This window comes from Scomber japonicus, chromosome 13 (assembly GCF_027409825.1).
Source record: "Scomber japonicus isolate fScoJap1 chromosome 13, fScoJap1.pri, whole genome shotgun sequence".
Taxonomy (NCBI): Eukaryota; Metazoa; Chordata; class Actinopteri; order Scombriformes; family Scombridae; genus Scomber; species Scomber japonicus.
The window spans coordinates 14587356-14609766 of NC_070590.1; the positions used below are offsets into that span (position 1 = coordinate 14587356).

Below are 22411 nucleotides of genomic sequence, written 5' to 3' on the forward strand. Positions count from 1 at the left end.
TGATTTGTTGATAAAATGACTTCTGCTACATTCCCCCGAATCTCCCTTGAACATCCTTTTTGCATCACATTTTCGACTAAAAAAATAACTTTTACAATTCCAACTTTACCTTTTCTTCTCTTATTAAGAGTTTCCAAACAAAATAACTTTTACTCGGGGACACACTGTGCAACTTAGCAAAGTTTTTCACAACTTATTTATCACCTAAACAAAGCCACACACGAGGCTGGAAAAGTGGGTTGGTACACAGATGACAAATTATGTCATACATGATCAGCTCACCTTTACATGTTTCCTCATTGTTGGCTCTGTAAGGATGTTGTGCTTTGAGCAAAGACAATAAACACATACGTCCTACAGTTAATACACATCACATGACTCAAGAAAAAAAAATCAGGAACGAAGGGAAACAGGAAATAGTTTAAATTCAAAATTACTAACTACTGCCTAACTGTGTAGAAAATGTCCTAATATTTTAGGTTTTGGAAATCCATTTGACGATTAATGTTCAACGTATCTATCTCTCGACACACAGACAAACATACAAAGCACAAAAACACAAACACACACTCAAAAAAAGCACACACACACACACGCACACATACACTCATATTATCAGTGAAATTATTTCCCAAAACTGTAATTTAAATCCTAAAAACACTCTTTTTTAGATGCTAGATTTCCTCCTAAACCCTAACATGTAGGAATGACATAAGGAGTTTTTCTTTTTTACTCTACAACGTGGCTAAAGAGCACAAACCATCCTAAAAGTTTCTTATTTGCTGGTTTATCATGTTACAAACTGTGTTACAGCAGTACCACACCACTCTGCAGACGGTGTGTGTTTGTGTGTGTTGTTTTTAGGCTTTAACATGTACACACAAACCTCTATATGCTTACACACACACACACACACACACAGACAGTAACTGACACATCTGTACGGGCGTTTTCTGGATGGTTCTCATGATGAGCAGGACCACTGCTGATCAGCGGGAGAAAGAGAGAAGAAGAAAGAGAGAGAGAGACTACTGGATTGACAGGATGCTAACACCACACACCAGTGTGCTCTGATCGTCCCTCAGGCCAGTCCATACATCCACCTGTCTCTCCTGATGGTCTCTTGTCTTTACGTTCCACCATTGTAGGAGTAATCCGCCTTGTTGTGCATCACCAGCTTATTGTCCACAAAGTAGAAGCTGTCGGACTGCGTCTCGTATGGGTGCAGGACCATTTCTCTGACTGTGAGCACAAACAAAAACATCACTACTGTTAGAGCACTCGTTCAAATGTTTTGAAATTTGTCTTGTGAAATAAGAGATATTTTCATTACTTCAGGGCTATAAAAATCCTTCAAATTGAGAAATAAATGTGTTGAGCAGGTCATTAGTGTTAAAACAATAAGTCGATTCATTAATTAGTTGATCAACAAAAAAGTCATCAAACTTTTTAAATCATTTGTTTCAAGTCAAATATCTCTGGCTCCAGTTTCTGAAATGTGATGATTTGCTGCTCCTCTCTGTTTAATATCCTTGTGAAGTGAATATATTTGAGTTTTTAACTGTTAGGCTGTAAAATTTAGTAGTTTACAGATTAAACAGTTACTCAGAAATGAAATCGGCAGATTAATCAATAATGAAAACAATCCTCAATTGCAGCCCTGCCGACCATAATTCATGTCAACACTAAAACCATAATCTGGGATAAAAGGTCACTAGTATGGTCAAAAAGGTTTGGAAACCTAGCGTTAGATTAATAATCTATTTGGTTCAGCTATTTACACACAGATAATTCATGTGAGGAGAGAAAAAGGAATAACATGTAAGTGAAACATCAAGAGAGCAGAACATTAAATTACTATAAAAAGAAAACCCAAATGAAGACTGAAAGAGGTGTAGTAATTCCTCCTGTTCATACTGAACAGAGGAGCCGCCCCATTATGAATTTACAATGTAAGCTATGGAGGGAGCCTAGTTACAGAGGGAGTGGGTCCGCTTTCAAAGCACACCATGTTTCTACAGTAGCCCAGAACAGACAAACCAAACATTGGATCTACAGAGGGCTACCCAAGGTTGGGGCGAGGGGTGGTTTATACAGTTGGCTGCAATTTTTCACCTCACCACTAGATGCCACTAAATCTTGCACACCCTAACCCTATATATGAAGAAACTGGAAACCTCTGACCCGAATCTAGACACTATCAGCTAAAAACACTGGTGAATAATGCATTGTGTAAAGGAAAAAGTAACTATGACCACACACAGAATGAGTTGCCAATAACAGCATTGGTATTGTATAGGATGCATGCTGTCTGAACCACAAGACCTCCCATTGTATGTTTTCTAGAGCTGTGTGTGTGTTTGCATCTGTGTAGACTTACTAATGTCCTCAGACAGAGGCGGGAATTCGTAGATGTGCTCACAGGTGTTCTTGCTGCTGGGCATGCAGAAGCCGAACTCGAAGTCAAAGCTCTTGAGCAACTTCTCTCTGAAATAATGTCTCTCAATCATCCTGAAGTTTTCTATCGGCATGTCTCCGACTGTGAATTCAACGCTGAAGGGACAAAGAAAAACAGAGACAGAGAAAAAAGTGAGCACGAAAGACAGAAACAGACAAACACATATGGTAATATACCTGCTGGTGACTACATCCTTTTAAATAAAGATTCACACTTACGTGGCTCCAACTTGCCGCAGGCGGAGAAAAGCAGGGGTGAACTGGTAGCGGACAAACCGGCCAGCGTTTGGGTCAATGTCCCTCTTCTCCCCAGCTTTGTCTACAGAGAGGATCAGTTAAATTAAATAATAGTGGATGTGAGTGAAGACTGCAGATACAAAGCTGCTTTATAATAAATGTTCATGCATTAGTAAAGGTTCAAATCCACAGTGTAGTTCAGTGACTCGCCTAAGGACGGAGGCTTGGTGATCTCAAACAGCACTGTGCCCGTCTCCATGTCTCTGATCTTGAACCTGGTGAAGTCGATGTTGTACACGTTCTCGTCCGGGTTGCAGAGATAATCTGAGACAGAAAAAGTGAGAGACAGTGTCAGAGACTGAAACCATTTTTATTTACTGGAGGTTAGAATGATTAATTATCTGATTTAATTGCTGAGAATAGACCCAGATCTCTTCTTTTAAATCCACAACATGTAGTATTTGAAGATTTCAAAGTGTGGTGCCCCCCAGAGGTACTATCAAAAAACAAACATCTGCTGCTGACAAATATTGTACATATAAAGCTTTAAAAAATTAAAATATCTGACAAATGAACAAAACAAATATTGGGTATAATGCTGGTTTAACATTGAGTAAACACTGCAAGCAAATATAATTCATTGTTTTAAAGGTGCAATAAATGGCATTCAGCCTCACAAGCTATTTCCTATGCAAGGATACAGTGAAGTAACGGTGACCAGAGCAGTGAATTAAGTCAAACCGCCACTTTGTGTGTTTTCTTTTCTTTTTAACCCTGCATGTTAGTGCATGTGAGTCCCTTTGTGTCCTCCATGTCTCTTTCTAAGATGGTCGCCATGTCACAAACTCTCTCAAATTACAGCTGAACACATCACTAAATTATGTTTCTGAAAACATTTGAAATCGGTGATGAGAACAGAATCCTGATCCATATTTGATCAGCACTGCTGAGATAGACAGTTTGATCTGAGTTTCGTGGGATCACTTCTTTTTTTTCCAACTTTATTGAGTAAACAATGCATGCTATAGTGTGACATCTAGTGGCTGAATTCATGTATTACAACTTTAAAAAAACTGGTTTCACCAAAGTCAAGTCAAGAACTGCTTTGCATTTTACAATACTGAGAGTAAACCACACTAACAAGAAAATCTCTTAAGTAAAACTGTTCCTGGTTATACCAAAAATGTGCATTTGAAAATAAAACACATATGCAAAGAACCAAAACCACATTCAAATACTAAAACTTCAGTCATGTTTACTGTGGTGTCAAATAATCTCACTTCCACCATTTTAAGTGTCTAAATATCAGTAAAAATGTGTTGGAGGAGCAGTTTCTTTACAAACATAACGATGCAGGCACACACATGCACCCACTAAGAAAGAGAGGAGAGTTATTTTTATTCCTCTAATCCTTCCTGCCCTCACCAGGCAGTGTCAGTGCTTATTAGCGTTCCCCAGCAGAGCAGACACTTCCTGTTCCATCCAATGATACCACTGGCCAGCATGGGTAACTGCAATGTCTCTCCATCACCTCTGCTGAGGCCTGCTGCCCCCCAACTCACAACTGCAATGATCACATGATGTCAGTGAATGAAATATATTTAAAAGAGATAACATTGTTTTGGGGATGTGAGAGTGGATCACTGCAGGTCCGAGCACCTGAGCAGCCATGAGTGAAGATGCTGAACGTTTAACAGATCAATAAACATGTACATTTACATCCATGTCCATCTATTAGCTTCATATGTGATGTTAATAGATCTGCAGATGTCTCTTCATGTTCTGCTGTTTCTGTTGATGGCCAACATCTGTTTTCTCAGAGACAACAGTAACATAGCGGCGGCAGGGCCGTCCATCAGTACAGACACAGACAATTTAATGGCTAACGATATCAGCTCTGACAGGCCACCAGCTGTGTATTCATCGCCAATCGACAGCAACAGCTTCTCACTATCAAAACAACAACAACATGATATTTCCAGATGTTACCATCAGCTCCCAACTGTGAACTGCATTCATGACGGTTGATAATGTGACAACAAGCAGTGAATAGGACTGCTGTAAACCAACCGCACTATTAAAATCCTTCAATACAACCTGTTCACCTGTTGACTAACAGGATGGTCTATTCTAAATACAAATATGAGTCTTAAGTTCAACAGCAACAAACATTAGATTGGAATTCAAAATGTATCTTCCAAGAGGAATTATATCTCATGTTTAAAACATCAGTGCAGCCAGTAAATTATCAGAGGGTGTGCCAAGATATGACTGTTGTCCCTGATATGATGATGGATGTTGACCGGTCAGTTATCTTGGGGGACTGTCTGCTAGCTCAGAGATGACGGAAATCTTCAAAAATAATATTTTACAAAAAATCTTTTAAGGGTTCACCTGCTGCAAAGAAAACGGAGGAACAAATACTTCTGACTGTGTTATACATGTAATAAATGTACAGCAATCATCTCCTCCAGTGACTCCTGGAAACTGTGTATTGTTTAGACACATTTACTAACAAAGTGGTATGTTTATGACACATTCATTACAGATACAAACTCCTGCTGGACACTTCTTAAAAACATGGTGGCACTACAACAATCTGTAAAATGATCAGATAACCAGTAAACATTCCAGTAATGTGTACTCCTTGTTAACAAATCACCAGGGTTTCTAAATGTGAAATGTAAATAAAACAAGATGAAGGTCAGGAGCATGTATTGTTAGTTGATAAGAGATGTCAGCCTCTGGCTTTGGTCCTGCTCTTTTTTTTAATCCCCTCAGGAGGATTATTCACGATGCTCCCTGCATGTTATTTTTCATATTTATGTATTCATGCTGGAGCATCCCCAGAAGTCGAACTGTACCCGCAAGTCACAACATGTTGTCAACTCGGTTTACTGTATAAGGTGAGTGTTCCTGTCAGAGCTGATGTTATTCAGGCTGACGCTGAGATGCCTTTGCTCTTCTATCAGTCTGAATGCTGAGGTCGGCTCTTCTATCAGCTCACGCATAGCAGCGCTCCATTTACTGCTGTACAACACCTGCAGATTCACACATTGTCCCCATGTACACACAAACAGACAACGCATTATTATTATAAATAACATATTATTATTATGTCTGTGTGTGTGTGTGTGTGTATGTGTGTGTGTGTCTGTGTATGTGTGCGCATGCATGCAGAAGGTACATCTGCACATATATATAATCAACTGTACCACAGCTGGTGTTGTCCTCTTCCTTTTGCTAACCAAGTGCTAATAGTTACCTTTGAGCCTCCTAATGAAGTCCCATGAGGACAACATGTTTGAATAAGAGACAATGAGTTTATTGTGTGTGTGCTCTCACTTTGTCTCACCAAAGCTGAGGTGCTCGTTGTTAATTTAAAACACACACACATGCGCACACACACATACATTGACAAACAGCCATATGAGGATAACTGACTGAAGCCAAGTGTGAACTCAGCTGTGGTCAGACTTTGTAGAAATACAGGAAGCTCATCTGCAAAGCACTTCTTCAAACTTAAACATCAGCATATATTAACAAAATACTGAAGTTTTAAAAAAGGGTAGACAAAATAGGCTTAGGCTTCAGTCTATACCTTTTTTTTCAGTCAAAGAAAACAAAAGAGAATAATTAGAGAGATTGAATAATTTCTAAGAGAAACAGACAGGGATGAGGAGAGAATGATGATATATTAATTGTTTTGTTTATATATCTTATAACTTCTTATAACTTTCTCTTATCTTTGTTTTGTTTATATTATAGTTTTGTTTGCATGAACATCTGATCAAGAAATTATTCATGGAAATTATTGTGAATTTTTTTGTAAATGATCAGAAAAATAAAACTTACCTAACCAACCACTTTAGATTTCATGTCCTCGTCATGGGACAAATATGTCCAGATCCTATATTTTATAATTACATAGTTTAGCTGCCACTTATGAATAGCGCCTCCAATACAACACAATGATATTGCTTTACATAACTTGACATTTTTGGGAACCTATAATATCTCTATAATAGTTGAAAGTGTGAAAATAGAACAAGTGATTTCCGAATGTTACTTTTTCTACTACATAATAAATAAAGAGCTCTCTACAAGCTGCACCTCCAACATCTCATTAAGGAAACTCCCTGCTGCTGTGGGAAAAGCTACTCAGTGTGCAGCATAAAAATAAATTGTAGCAGCGATTATTACTGTCTGACTTCTTGATTAAAACAACTTATGTTTGTATGGCTGTAAACAGTTACAGGAATATACAGTAAACCTCACTTATGCCACTAGTAACTGTGTGTTGTCAAATCAACCAGGATTGAAATCTTAAAGATTAAAACTTTAATGATATTGAATTGATTTGAATGATAAAGCCAATGATACTGCCACACTTTGGGACCATCTGGAGTAACTGACTATTAGTTTGGGTTGACTATTAGTAGCTAATATGTAATAAAATGAAGTGAACTCAAAGCACACACTGAGAGAGCAAGAGAAGTGCTGTTTATCAGAAATATGAAGCTTTTTATGCTTTGAATCAATCAGCTGATATCCTGCCTGTCCTGTCACTGCAGATGTGTCACCAGGTTACAACCAGACTAGGTCGGGTATGCAGTTCAACAGGTACTGTATTTATATGACCTACATTTAGCCAAAATAAACTTTTCTGGTCTCATTTTAGCACCCAGATAACGTTAGGACAGGACAGATCTTAGGAAGCTTCCAGTATGAGGGTTTAAGATCACTAACACATGAAACCATATTAAAGGCTTATAAACACAACATGCATGCTGATGAAAATTACAGCTGACACTGATAATGGGATCTAGATCAGTCTGTCCCACTTGAGGATGAGCAACTTCACTCAGGGTCCATCCTCACAGGAAGTTTTCACCAGCCTGCAAGTTAGGATACACATTCAATGATATAAAAGGTTTTGGCTTCCACATTTAATTAAACCAGACTGTGTGCATAAGTGATTGCTTCAAGTTTTATTTATACTGTGAGTTTATTAAGTACTGTACAATACAAAACTGAAGGCAGTTTCAGTCAGTTTGGAATGATTAGTTTTCCTTATTTTTGTAAAAATGAGTTTTGGGGTGAAAATCCGTTTAAACGAAAATGCTCAATCAATCTAAAACCAATCTATCTTTTGTGGAAATTAGTAAAATCTGACCATTAAAATGTTTCAGTGCATTTCATATATTTCTAAAACTGAGAAAAAAAGTGATTAATAATTATGTGATCTCAATATTTAGCAAAAAATAACCTGTTGAAATTGTGCCATGCCTAAATGAAGTCTCTTTGTACTGCGCTATGTACTCTTATAGCTTATTACATGGTTGCTCACATAACATATGTGAGTGCAACATAGCTCTCTAGCAAAGATGAGAACATTTTAAAGCAGGAATCATGTAAGATTAGCTCCAGAAACAGATGAGTGTGATTGATGGAGGAGGGAAGAGAAGAGGATCAAACACAGCTGAGCAGATTTCTTCCTCAAGTTCACCAGTTTTGTCTTATGAGTCATTTTACAAACTCTCCACAGAGGTAAAGACTTGTTTCACTTGAGCTTTTTAGAAATGTTGAGTACATGTAAAACACTGTTTAACTGAACTCACAATACTGATTCACCACTGTCACTTATATTCAAAGTATTCCTTCTTTCAGGGTAACACTGTGATCAGACAGAGGAGACAACTGTAGTGATATTTTCCATTTTTTCATGTACCCTAACATCACAATTAACACTGCTAAAGTGTTCTTTGATGTGATGTTTTTATGAATGAAATCCCCACAAATGGAGCAGGAACATGGGCATGGACAAAGAGTCTGATATAGAGATTTGAGGACAGTGACAAAGCTAGTTTGGAAAAGTTTGGAAAAGTTTGGAAAAGTGTTTCGAAAATGTTTGCGCAGTTAAGAGAGTTTGGTGAACGCTCACAAAAAAGTGAGCAATTTATGATAAGAATATGAAAATGTTCTTGTGTTCTTGTTTACTCTCAGGTTTGTTTCAGCTGCTGGTTATTTTTTCCAGGTATAAACAACTACATTTATCCCATATGAGCTGTAAGCTTCTCTTCAGCCCTGTTGAGTGTATCTCAACCACATACATTACTGCCAGCTCCCATAACCCACTCCTGGACCTCTGCCCCCACCTCTGGCTTTGTGCCGTTGGTCCTGTTGGCATGGAAACCACATATTTTATCTACTGCACATCTCACAGCGTCGGTCACAGCTTAAAGTAACAAGTCAGATTTCAGTTCACGAACACACAGTTATTTTCTAATTGACAAACACACGCACACACAGTACTTCTCAATCCAACATGCCACTGACAAAAACACGCTGGTGAACAGTCAGAAGGAAAAAGAAAAAATCAAGTTCCAGGATGTCTTAAAATAATAAAGAATATTGTTTAAAATGTATTGAAACTACATATACAGTATAGGATGGTGTTTAACACATCAGAATTTACAGTATTTAGTGTACAGTTTTTACATTTATCTAAAGTACAAACAAATAAACCCACCAAAAGTGAAAAAATGTGTTATTAGCTGTGTTTTTATATATGCTTGACTATATTCTACTATTTTAAATTTCCTATTTTCATTGTATTCAGTTTTATTGTTGTTTTTTTCATCTATCCCTGCTTATCCAGAAGGTCGGAACATTTTTGTTTTTACTTATGAAAACCAGATTTCTTCAGTACTTAAAGAGAAAGCTTTGCCAATGTGTTTCCTTATGATGTAAAAAAATAAATAAATAAAATAATAATAATAATAATAATAATAATAATATCAGCTAATATATTATTTTCTCAAACATGATGCCATTTTTAGCTCTCAAATTTCAGCATCGACCGAGCTCTGCAGAATATGTAAAAACACATCCACTGTCTGCCCGTGCACCTGCAGGATGTTACAGTGAAACAGAGCGATGATGACAGTGACCACTTTGGTCTGTTTTGGTGAAGGGGGGATCCACTGGTTTGGTGGGAGGAGGAAAGCAATAAGGCCCAACAAAGCTCACATTAATCCGGTTTAGTTTCTCATATGAAGGCAAATCCAACTAATCACAGGAGGGAGGGGGCAGGGTTGAGGCTGCGAGGGGGGAGGGAGACAAGGATGGAAAGATGCAGGAGTGCAGTAAGGATGGTAACCATGGCTGTGAAACTGGGGTAGATGAAGTGCTTGCAATTCTTGAATGAGCCGTATCTCTCTCTTGTGATTGTGTAACTTCCTATTTCAACAAGAAATATGCCTGAAAAAAGCCATTTCATAATTTTTTTTTAGTTTGCAATTTGGCATTTGAAAGATTAAAGCATTTGTCAAACATCTGCAGATTCATTTATGTACTAACTTTACTATTTATCTGGATCAACACAAGTTAGATTTTCTACAGTCACTTATTAGCTGGCGACAGGGATAGTAGTCTGTTGGTTTGTCCTCTATTTTGTCCAAACTGAAATAACAAGCATTACATGATTGCCATCTGAAATTTTGTGCAGACATTCATGGTCCTCAGACAAAGTAACCCATCAGCTTTGGTGATCCCCTGACATTTCCTCTACCACCACCATGAGGACAAGATACTTTATTTGTTTTATGGGTGAAATATTGCATTAAAATTTGATACAGTCATTCATATCCCCCTCAGCATGAATTGTTCTGTCTTTGGTGGTCCCTGATTTGTCCTACAGCACCATCATCAGGTCAAATGTTCACTTATCAAATTAGCCTCATCTGAAACAAAGAATTATCACGGCCTGCTTTGTTTATGGTTGATTGAAAGTACTGTTGTTGTTGCACCAACATGCCTTTTCTGTTTGACTGCCACCTATTTGTGTTTGTGAGGAACATGTAGACCATGCCCTGTTCAAACAGCACAGTACAACCAGTTTCAAGGCATCTCCTGGTGTGGATGCAGTTATTTTAGTTCAATTAGTTTCACTGGGATTTACATGAGCATTGTATTTATTTTATCTACAGAGTATTTGTGAAAAAATCTGCAAGTTGTGATGTAAACAATGAAAGTCAAAACAAAACTTTCATAAGGGGGCCAAATATTTTTGTTTGGAAGGCCAAATTTGGCCTATGAGCCACTATTTGCCTACCACTGTCATAAGTGACTTGTGTTTATTCTGCTAAAATGACAAGCTTGAACTTGTCATTGTGAACATGTTAGCATGCTGACGTTAGCATTTAGCAAAGCACCACTGTGCCTCAATGCAGATGCAGAGCTGCTAACAAGACTCTTAGTCTTGTTTTCACAAAACTTGCTGCATGTTTCAGCAGGACTGTGCTTGAGGATGATGAGTTTTAAGTCTCAATCCTCTGCCTTTGCAAATATACCAGCAGTGGCACTTCTATTCCTTGTTGTAGCACCAAATAATACAATAAAATGTAAGAAATGTTGCATTCATGTCCTTATCAACTGTTAAACAAGCAGATCTTCTCTTGCAAGTTGACTTACTTTCTTTTTGGTCTTTTCCTTATTTGAAAACAGCAAGTTAATAATATTAAGGCGTTAGTAATAAGAAAGTCAAGTATAAACTATATGCATGAAAACTTTAATTTTTAATACCAAAGTGTCTTGTCAGATACTACTTAATATAAAGCGGACACAATACATAACAATTATCTCTCCTAAACATTGTGACCCGTGGTGAAGTTTGATATCATGTAGGATTAGTAACACATCTTGTCCCTGCCTTACTGACCTGAGCTGTGTGTTACTGGCCACAACGTCATCCAACACAGTGCTGAGGCAAAAATGGAGACGATCTCAAAATTTGGGACAGTTAAAAGAAGACAGGATGGGGAGACAAGGGAAGGAGGAAAGCCTGAGACTGGTTTGGTGGAAGTTTATCGTAGAACTCGACACAGTATGAACGTATCACATTTGATTTCACAAAACTTACAGCTTCACTGTCATGACATCAGGCGAGTAGCTACTTTCTGTTGACATGATTAAGTAGATATGTGTAAAAAAAACTCTATGAGAAACAGTCACATCAGGCCAAAAGTGTGGATATTTTGTTGTTTAATGAAACATGGGGGGACATCTGCTGTACAAGCCATCTGTGTCATGTTACAGTGATCTTCACAAGCAAGTAAAAGTGGCCTGTTTTCATCACCTGCTACCCTATTTAATAGCACAGAGCATTGAATGGCATCAGATATTCATCAATACACTGCTAAAAGAGTACAAGCCTAAATGGGTTATGTGAGCCCTGAATGCTTACAGATGATCACTTTGCTTTCACACCAAAGACTACAAGGTCACAACCCAGCTCAAAGAGTCGCCTCGGTCGTGTCTATGTGAACACTTCTGTCACTGGGTTTACACAAAAACAAGTCACACCACGGTTTCTCCTCTCTAAGATGAACAGGAAATGAGGTTTAAAGTTGTGAAACTCCACCAGTGAAGTTCGTTGGTGTGACTGACCATGACTGAGTTTAACACAGGCAGATCATTTCTGGTAGTTCTCAGACTCATTTCTCATAAACATTGAACTTAGCTCGGCACTAACCAAAGCTAACTGTAAAATAACTTCTGCTTTGTAAGTGACCTTATTAAAAATATTTGTTTATCTAAAAAAAAAGCAGTACCAAGAAGTTTAAAAAAATGAATTTATAGCTTGTGAGTTGAATATCAAAACAAGAAATTCTGTCTCTAATTTCTTAGAGCTAATAATTTCTTAAAATTGGTTAATTGGAAAATATGATTGTACTGACAATAACATATAATTACAGACCTAAGAGGACCAAAACACAATCCTGGTGTCTGCAGAGGAGCCTTTCTTGGGTTGTAGTGATGCAGCAGATTAAGATTCAGTTAAGAACATCAGTTTGGATCAGATCAGTCAACTGAGCAGAGAGCCTGTTCTGTCTATGCAAATCTTAATTAATCTCAGCAGCTTGCTTTGATTACCAGATGGATGGAGCACGGAATAATTAGTGGCAACTTTATGCTATGTGAAAGTCACTTTTCTGGGAGTGTTTTTGACACAAATGTCCTCTCCTGTGATGCTGAAACATCTGTGCTACGAGTAGGTTCAAACAACTACTGAGTAATAAAAAAAATGTCTAGTCTGTCTGAGCTGTGCTTAGTGTTGTCAGTTGTGCATCATGCCACTTAGAGAGGGAATCAATTTCAGCCACTTGAGAACGTTCACCAGCAGCAAGAAACAGCAGACAAGTCACAAAGCAACAGAAAGAGTGCTCAGAATCTCTCCTGCTTTGTTTGTCTGCCAGTAACTGTGTCATGCAGATGTATGTGTGTATATTTGTCTATATGTGTGTCCAGTGACAGAAGAACTTCACTATTAAACAGCGGAGCCGACAAGGGGAAAGAAAGAACGGGGAAGTATAGGAAGAAGTGTGTGGGAGAACAGGCCAGAGATGCACGCTCCGCTGGCTGTAACCAAGGGGAGATGCTTCATGTTGCCGTAGTGATTCAAGTGTATATCCATGTTGCTGTGGTGATTCACACATGCCTCTTCTTGCCTCCAGCGATGACGCTGGGAGAAGGGAAAGTGCGAGTTTCCAAGACCATAATAGGGTCCAGCGTGGGAGACCGGATCATTACGGTACTCCCAGACGTGTCAGTGCTGAGCTGCATGACAATCCCCACAAAGACTCACTCATGGGGATCACCAACAGCTGCCTTACACATAAAAACACAAAGATAGACACTAACACATGCATATTCTCTTGTCCTTCATAACAGACTGGAACAATCACAGAAAAAACAGTGACCATCAGTAAAAGTGGGAGGACAAGCTGAGCCAAAGGATGTTCCCAGTGCACTTCCTCTTACTAAACTCAACAAGCTGTGATTATGTAGGATCTGATGCATCCTGCATTGTGTTGAGCTACACGAAAGATTTATAAAAAAATATGGAAAAAGAGGACAAGGGACCAGAAAAATGTGATTTGACAAATAGTTTAAAGAGACTACAAAGACAAGCACTCATTGTTCCACTTATGGCATCTCACATTTACATGAGGAACTGTGTTCAGCAAACATCATGACAGATATGTGAACACCAATACATGTAAATAAAGTCAGTTTAAATGTCCAAAAACCTAATAAAAACACCTTGGAGAAGATCATGACCGTTTTATTGGCTCATGTCGGACAACATGTTTGCATGTTATCACACTCAGTATGCACCGTAACAGCTAATGTAACCGTATTGTGTAAGTAAGCTTTTTAGCTACAGGCCTTTAAATAGTCAGACATCCTGCTGGCCACCTGTTAGCTAACTGCTGTTTTAAGACCTGAGTTGGTGATAAATGAAGAAGCTCCTGTGTACATAAGAGCTTCCTGGCTGTTGTTTCTTTATATAAGAAGCTTGTTTGAGATTTAGAGTTGTGACATAATTAAAAACCAAACGCATTAAGCAATACGCTATATAATCATCTTCATTTTCATTGTTATACATGAATATACAAATGAAAAAATGTTTCAGGTCTTTTAAAAGACAAGTGTGGTAATCAAAAATGTCACAAGTGGAAGAAAAGTATCTTTGCCTTGAAAATATTAATTAAAGTGGTTTGTTTATGAGTGAATAAGCAGCTCTACTTGTGTTTAAAGGCGGCATACAGTGCGCCTAAATATTGATTTGTTAGATATGCACAAAAAGTTTTAAATCATGTGTTTAGAAAGCAACTAATATTTAAAAAGACCAACATTTTGGATGTTAGGTGTGCAATCTGCAGGTCTCTCCTCTGACATATCTCTCCTGCTGATGAATACATTGTTCCTGCTGAGGTTACTTTAAATCCAAAGCTACCTGGCTGTAAAACTCAAACTAAAACACTTTCTCCACATTTTCAACTGAGTCAGAGATCTCCTTTCAATCATATCTCACAGAAAATTCTTAATTTTAGACAACACACGAGCAGCGACTGCTGCATATGCAACGCACACGTTGCCTGGGTGTTTTGAGTTCTCTGGGGAGGAATGAAACAGAAAGGTGAAAACATCTGAAACATCTGAACTAGACAAGAACTAATGCATAGTAGGAGTACAGGCTGCTTTAAGGGGCTCCCCCTCGGCCACCTGAGCACCTACAGAATAATCCAGATGATGAAGACATGCAAGGGATGATGTCATTTAAGAGGGTGAAGTTTAAGTCATGCATGTTCAGCTGCATTTGGAAACTGCTGCATCAAATATGTCAACCAGCACTTATTTCACTCATCCACCTCTGCATAACTGTGTGCTGAACTTAACCTCCACGGGTCACAGGGCTACTTACATGAGGAGCTTTAATGAACAACTGCAGACAGGTTGGCAACACCTCTATGGGGAGAGAGGGAGCTCCAATGATGCATTATAATGTGTTTGAATAGGGCCTATATAGATTACATAAATGAGGGGACACTATGATGACGCCATAGCTTCATGATTCATATAGGAGCTGTGACATTTTAACACATGTCTCCTCTTCTCTTACTCAACAACCGACAGCAGCAAACTTACTCTCTGTGATCTTCTGCAACCCCAGAACATCCTCCGGAGTGATCCCCGTACTGCCGAGTAGGTCCTCCTCCATGGTCAGCGGGACCCCCACGTCGGTCGAGTTGCAGCCTTTCTTCACTTTCATCGCCGCCGTTTGTTTCGGGCTGCCGTTACTGCTGCGGTCAGTGCTGCTGTCTGTGCCTCCGGTATCTCTGCCTGGATTATTACCGGCAGGCTTCTTAGCGCTTGATGGGTCCTGGCTGTTGCCTCTGCTGGTACAAGAATAGCTCATTCTCCACTCCTCCTCCTCCCCCTCTCCTAACCCAGGGCTTCCAAGATACAAAACAGTTGCCTCCCTCTCTCCCTCCCTCTCCGAAGGATGCACAGTTGCTGTCTGTTATCTGGTGCTTAATTCAAATCCGCTTCGTCTTTATGAGCCTGCAGTCTGTCTCCGCAGACGGGCTGCATGCAAACGGCCCCGACCCTCGTTGGCTGAGCGCAAGATGAGAGAGCGGGCTCCGTTCTGCGCAGCTGCCCTTTCGAGACGGTATTTCGGCTGTGTTAAGTGGAGCTGTGAATCTGTGGGAAATAATCTGCTGGCTTTCAAATTGAAAAAGAGGCGGCAGATGGCCGTCGCTGTTAAGGAGGGGGGGGACGTCTCCCCTCAACAGTGTCCTGTGAGGCTGACAGGCAGCGGATGGTGCTTCTGCGCACATTCTGCACTGCAACCCACAAATGCGCTATTACGCACACCGACCAAGATGACAAACCGCCCAACAATAGCATAACACCACCCATTTTGCAATGTTTGTGTTTTTTCTATTAAGTACACTAAAATCTGTGAAAAATACAGTTAAACACTTAATACTGAAAATAACTTGTAGTTTGTGGCAAGGGCGAAGTCACAGTGCCTTTAGTATTTGTTATGTTTCTTGTATGCCACTTTTGCCTATTCCTTTTCAGTGCTGGAAAGTATATGGGTACATTTACTCAAGAACTATACTGATGAGGTAATAAATACACTTGAGTATTTTCATTTTATGCTACAGTACTTTATACTCCACACCATTTCGGAGTGAACTGTTTGTTTTACAGTCTCTCATTGCAGTTCAGATTTTACTAACAGTACACAAGTTTATTAAATATGATGCCTTGCTATAGATTAAACTACCAACATCAAAGTACTGCTTACATGGTCATACATCACTAATAATAACAATGAGAGGAGTCAGTCTGCAGTACAAGTACTTTTGATATTTTAAGTCCTTTTTGCTGATAATCCTTATTAATGCTTGAATTTTACTTGTGATGGAGTATTGTTACTGTCTATTAGTGCTACTTTAACTTAAGCAAATCTGACTACCTCTTGCATCACTGCTTCTGTCAAAACTGTACTCCTAAAAGAGAAATGTATCAAGGGTTGTAGGTCTACTCCATACACCAAATGCATTAGTCTGATAATTTAGTTTGGTAGATGCTTTGCTCATTAGCTGCATTTTGTCCAGATTTCAAATTTACAGCATACTGAAAACCAACTTAACTGCATATGAAGTATGTTTACTGTGTGGAAAAATAAATCATGGGATGACAAACAGATGTCAGGTCATTGTAACACAGTTGGAGAGGAGGGAGAAACAATTCTGTGAGGGGTTTTATCCTGATTTAGTCTCCCTTACGCTCTCTAGTGATGCATGTAAAGTCTCTGTATGAGTCACAGGAGATGGTCACACATGACCATCCATCTCAGCCCTGCAGTGGTGCTGTGCATGATGATAGCGGAGCCAAAACACTGCAGTCAACAGCAGCTGTAAAACCAGAATAACCAGTTAAAATGGTTCATGAGCAGGATCTAGGAGCCATTCTTGAATCTCCCTTTTCAGTGACATCACTAATAAAATAATAATTATAATAATAATAAACTGGGGTTTTTTTATATGAAATGCAGCTCAAGGTGATTCACATAAAATGTACAAAAGCAATGCACTTAGTTTGCAAACCAGCTGTAAAATAAAGTAGAACTGTTTCAGTGAGATTAAATAAATCATTAGCTCACACATGGCTCTGCACTGATTGACCCCAGCAAGCTTGAGAGGTCATTAGGAGTGTGATGATGAGCTAAATTAATTATCATAATAGACCCGGACTATGGGTTTATGTGGAAATGTTGCACTCTAGAGGCAGTCTGTATTCACTGCAAATCCAGTCTCTGCTGTTGACTTTGATTTGTCCTTTTCTGGGAAGCTGGTGAAGAAACAAAACTGGCAGCTCTCCACCAATAGCCACAACTGGCTTTGTTACTCCACTGTAGCTGTTTTGATGGGTGCCATTAACCCTGAGTGGGCAATTTAACTCAATGCAAACAAGTAGTGACCAAAAATCACTTGCCAAATTATAAAAGTTCAACAAGAAGAAAGAAATGTAATTCCAAGCTTTTATACTTCATGAAGACATGAAGTATAAAAGCTAGAAGACAGACATGAGAACGGAGTTGTTAAGTTTTAGCTTATTTATTTTTCATTTTTATAAATATTTACAGGTCATGTATGGTGGTTATGTGTGTCTTTGAGAGGAACTATAGGCCGAAACCCTGCAGGATCCTCTCTCTGCAGGTGGTTTTAGTGTCTATTAAACATGTTTAGAAGAAAATTATGTTTTGTTATGTGGACATCTGTGATATCTGTGTGTGCACTGAGGGTCGGCTATATGGTCAGTGTGAGCTCTTCACATCGGTCTGCTGAGTTTGCTTGTCCCTTTGTCATGTCCAAGCGGCTGCTATCATCAGCAGAAATACACATACGCACACACACACACACACACACACACACACACACACACACACACACAAACACACACACACAAAGATATATGTCCCGTCTCACTTTCTGAAATGAAGTATTTTAGCTGTGATACTGTTTTTAACTGTGAATATATGCACGTGTATCTCTTGCTGTTGTATAAACAATCAGGCAATTACATGGGCACACACACACATACGTGTGCGGACACACACACACACACACACGTGCACACACACACACAGACAGAGAGTCTGGGCAAAGTGCTGACCTCAGTCAGCCATTCCTAAATGTGTATTGTTCAGTGCGGCTAGAGGAGAGAGGAGGGTGTAGGCTCAGTTATGTACCTACCAGCTGCTCTCTCTCTCAATATCTGTTTTGTTAATTATTTGCTTGCTTGTTTTGATTTACTAATGAAGAGCAGGACCCAGTCATTCCCAATATGTCATCCCACCAGACAGAAAATAAAATAAGTGGAATTTTCAAGACTGATTTTTTATTTCAAGTTTTTGGCACAGTAAAGATTGTGGAAATAAAGTAAAAATACATAAGTATGCAAAAAATAATTATATACTTCCTCTTTGACAGGTGTCATTATTTTTTATCTGCATCTGGACTACTCTAAAATACTCATAAACATGAAAACAAAGCACTCATTATAGATCATATTATCATAGCGCTAAAATGAGTTTAAAAAATGAAATAAACACAATAAAGGATAAATAAGTGGGAACAGGGGCTTTGGGACAGGAGTGTGTGTAACAGTAAATCTTCAATCTTTCTGCATTTTGCCTTAACATTTAAATATGTGCTAAAAATGTTTCAGTCTATTTACCAGTGAATCACTCTATTTTGGCTCTTCTTTTGGATCTTCTTACATAGAATAACCTCAATATTTTCCCTGTGTGAGAATAATCTATTTACAGCAGTATCTGAAAATGTGAAGCTGCCAAAACTGCTCATCAGTCGATGCCAGAATGCCACCAGTCCTGCCAATGAGGCCTTTCAATGTGTGCCATTACCCCTTGCTAACCTCGTCATTCATTGATGAGTTATTCACTTGTACAGGTTTGCCAAAAATAACAAAAGGTACTTCCATTCACAACTCTTGTTTAATCCACGTCTTGTGTAGAAGTATTACAATCATTGAGCTGGTGCGCACCAAAGGAGGTGAAACAGTTCAGAGAAGCTGCTTTCAGATAAAAGCTTATCTCTCTGTATGCCCACCAGACTACTGCCATTTGAATTTTGTTTAAACTCTGCTCAGCTTTCATACTATTGTCAACAAACTTGCTCCTAGATCCATAGATTTGCAGCATGTTTTATCAACATCAATAAAACAGTCTGATTAGATTTTCAACACGGCCACCATCTTCCTATTTCAAATCCGGTGATAATGTCATTGATCCATTTTGTCCAGCTGTCATCAAGCTCAGTGTTCATGTTTCAGTAAATTAGATTGAAATGCATTTTCAAATTAGCCAAGACAGGACAGAGACAAACAATTGATCTGAGTCTTAACAAACAAAAATGATGTCTGATCATGCTACACGTGTATTAATGAGCATTAAGCATGTGATTGGCTGGCTACATGTAATTAACTTATGGATTTGACTAACTGAATAATGATTGCCTTTATTTATAGTTTATGTATGCAAATCATTTCTATTAATACCCAACAAAACACTATAAATAGTTTGCAAATGTCAGCAGCAACATAAAGTTACATTATACATCTTTAATGGCCTTTTAACATACTGGTGGAGAAAGGTACTGTTTTTTCCCCTTAACATATAGATTTAGGCATAGGTAATGTGGTATAGCTACTTGCCTTGCCTCTTTGTGCATGCATGAATCACTGTGTGTCTCTGTGTTAACCCCTCTGTGGCTCACACAACAAAACAATGGAGTCCAAAGCAAAGTGCTGACATGAGTCCAGGCATGCCCCCCCTGGCCCCTGACACCCACGGGTGTATATATACCCCCATACACACTCTCTCTGCAGATCGTTCAGTGGAACCCCGCGATACACAGCTCTCCATTTTGGGTAGGTCAGTCTGGTTTAAGCTGTTAAAAATACAGTACAGTTTCCCAAATCTATGGACATGATGTAGTATGGGCCTCTAATGTAATATAACAACTGACAAGAGGGAGTCTTAATTAATTCGAGTTCATGTTACCTTTACAGCAAATAAGGAGGTCATTTAAAAATGTAAAGCTTTAACAAAGCAAGTAAAGGAATCAGGAGGCTGGAGATTATAGGCTTATACTATCTAATGCAAAACACCTGGAAGTAAATTTGGTGACACAAATGCTAAAATGTCACCTAGGTTAGCATTGAATTTGGATTATTATATAGCTTTGTTTTTAAGTGTTTTCTTCCATCCCCGCCCTGACTGTGTCTCTATTTCCTAACAGGTACTACTGAAAAAAAGACAAAATGGCTCAGACCAACCCAATGCCCATGGGCCCTTGGAAGGTGAGCATATGACAAGAATATTTATCACCACATTACCTGTGAGCACAGGGCAGAAAATTCAATACATGGTTCCCCACAGAAGAGTCTCTGATCCATGGACTGACTCAAAGCTTGACTGTATGAGCCTAATCTTCATTGTCATTCCCTTGTCTTCCCCAGATCACTGTGTACGATCAGGAGTACTTCCAGGGAAGGCGTATGGAGTTCACCGCCAGCTGCCAGAACATCATGGAGTGTGGTATGGAGAACATCCGCTCCCTGAAGGTCGAGTGCGGCGCGTACGTATCTGAAGAACATCTCCTCATGGGCAGAAATACAAGAAATGGAGTGGCATTTCTTTAGATTCTGGTGGGGTTTAAAGAGTTTCTGATTTTCTGTTTTCTTCTATTTCTGCTTGCAGTTGGGTCGGCTATGAGCACTCCAGCTTCTGCGGCCAGCAGTTTGTCCTGGAGAAGGGAGACTACCCTCGCTTTGAGGCCTACAGTGGCAGCAACTCCTACCGCATTGAGAGGATGATCTCCTTCAGGCCCATCTGCTGTGCTGTAGGTTCCAAATACAACCCAGTTAAACTGCCTTTAGCTTTCCTCATGCGGAGCTTCACTCCAAATTGTGCTAAACCTCCTTTTACTTCCTCGCTGCAGAACCACAAGGAGGCTCGCATGATGATCTTCGAGAATGAGAACATGGCCGGTCGTCAGTTTGAGCTGTGCGATGACTACCCCTCTCTGCAGGGCATGGGCTGGATGAACAAGGAGGTTGCTTCCATGCAGGTTCAGAGCGGAGCGTAAGTCCATTGTTGTGGTTTTTGCTGCAAACTGAAACTTTACACACCTTCTGCTGTACTTTACAGTCCTGAAAATACTCAGCTACTCACATTACTGCTTAATCGCGTTTACTTGACAATTGAAGTTAATTTGTTTGATTAACATGTTCTTGTATCCTTGCAGCTTTGTGTGCTACCAGTACCCCGGCTACCGTGGTCACCAGTACATCATGGAGAGTGACTGTCGTGGAGGAGAGTACAAGTGTTACCGTGAGTTTGGCTCCCACGCCCAGACTCCCCAGATTCAGTCCATCAGGAGGATCCAGCACTGAGAGGGGAAAATCTCCTTCACACTTCCTTATCTCCTCCTCTTCCTCATCCTTTCCCATCTCCCGTACTTCCATCCTCCCTTCCCTTCCTCCTCTACCCCAACCTCCATCTCTTCGGCTCCGCTGGTCTGGCTAGTCAAAGCAGGATCACGGGCTGGACTTCAGGTGCTTACTGGTGTCAGTTGTTCACAGCACTTTTGCTTTTTTTTAAAGAAACATCACAAAAGAAAGGAAAGATGTAAGAAAGACAGAATATAGGAATGACCGAATTGAAAAAGTTGAATCAGTGCGAAAGAGAGACCTCATCTGCTGAAGTTGGCTGAAGAAAGATGACAACACCTCAAAGTTTTTGCTCTTTTTCATCTCCACCACTGATGGCATCATCCACACCATCGTCATTGTCTTCTACATCAAGATCACAATCACCAGTCTTGCTGTTACTGTGATATTCATGACTGCCTGTGTTCAAGACGATGAATAAAGAGAATGAGCAAAAAAAGCAGAGAGATTCACAATGCGAGTGACATGTCCTTCAATCACATCTGTGTTTTTTCTTTCTCTATTGACACTTTGCCTCCACTAGTGAGCAGCAGGCCAGCAAACATCCTGTATAACCATTTACAACTATAATCATCAGCTTGCAAAACATGAACTTACTGTATATGGTGAATCCCAGGTCAAAAGGTCAAGAGTGAATGAGGATTAACTTCTTTAAACTCCACAAACAGGTCATAGGGTCAATACTTACAAACTCAGAGTTCAAATCTTAAGGGTTTCCTGAGATGTTAAACATGTTAGGATGAATTTTGGGGAAATATGAACAAACTGATACTAGTTTCAATAACTTTCCATTTGACTGAAGAGAACAGCCATAAAA

General features: G+C 39.4%; 2 protein-coding genes across 2 annotated transcripts; one reads left to right on the forward strand and one right to left on the reverse strand.

The window, feature by feature from the left end:
• Positions 1-1003: 1003 nt before the first annotated feature.
• On the reverse strand, positions 1004-15813 carry unc119b (unc-119 homolog b (C. elegans)). Its single transcript, XM_053331678.1, has 5 exons — positions 15190-15813; positions 2905-3018; positions 2677-2776; positions 2381-2553; positions 1004-1242 (listed from the first exon to the last, which is right to left on the reverse strand). The coding sequence occupies exons 1-5, from the start codon at positions 15458-15460 to the stop codon at positions 1130-1132; spliced, it is 771 nt and encodes a 256-aa protein (XP_053187653.1). The 5' UTR covers positions 15461-15813; the 3' UTR covers positions 1004-1129.
• A 4567-nt stretch (positions 15814-20380) lies between these two features.
• LOC128371314 (beta-crystallin A1-like) lies at positions 20381-21537 on the forward strand. Its single transcript, XM_053331598.1, has 5 exons — positions 20381-20442; positions 20602-20720; positions 20843-20984; positions 21084-21226; positions 21390-21537. The coding sequence occupies exons 1-5, from the start codon at positions 20404-20406 to the stop codon at positions 21535-21537; spliced, it is 591 nt and encodes a 196-aa protein (XP_053187573.1). The 5' UTR covers positions 20381-20403.
• Positions 21538-22411: the final 874 nt, after the last annotated feature.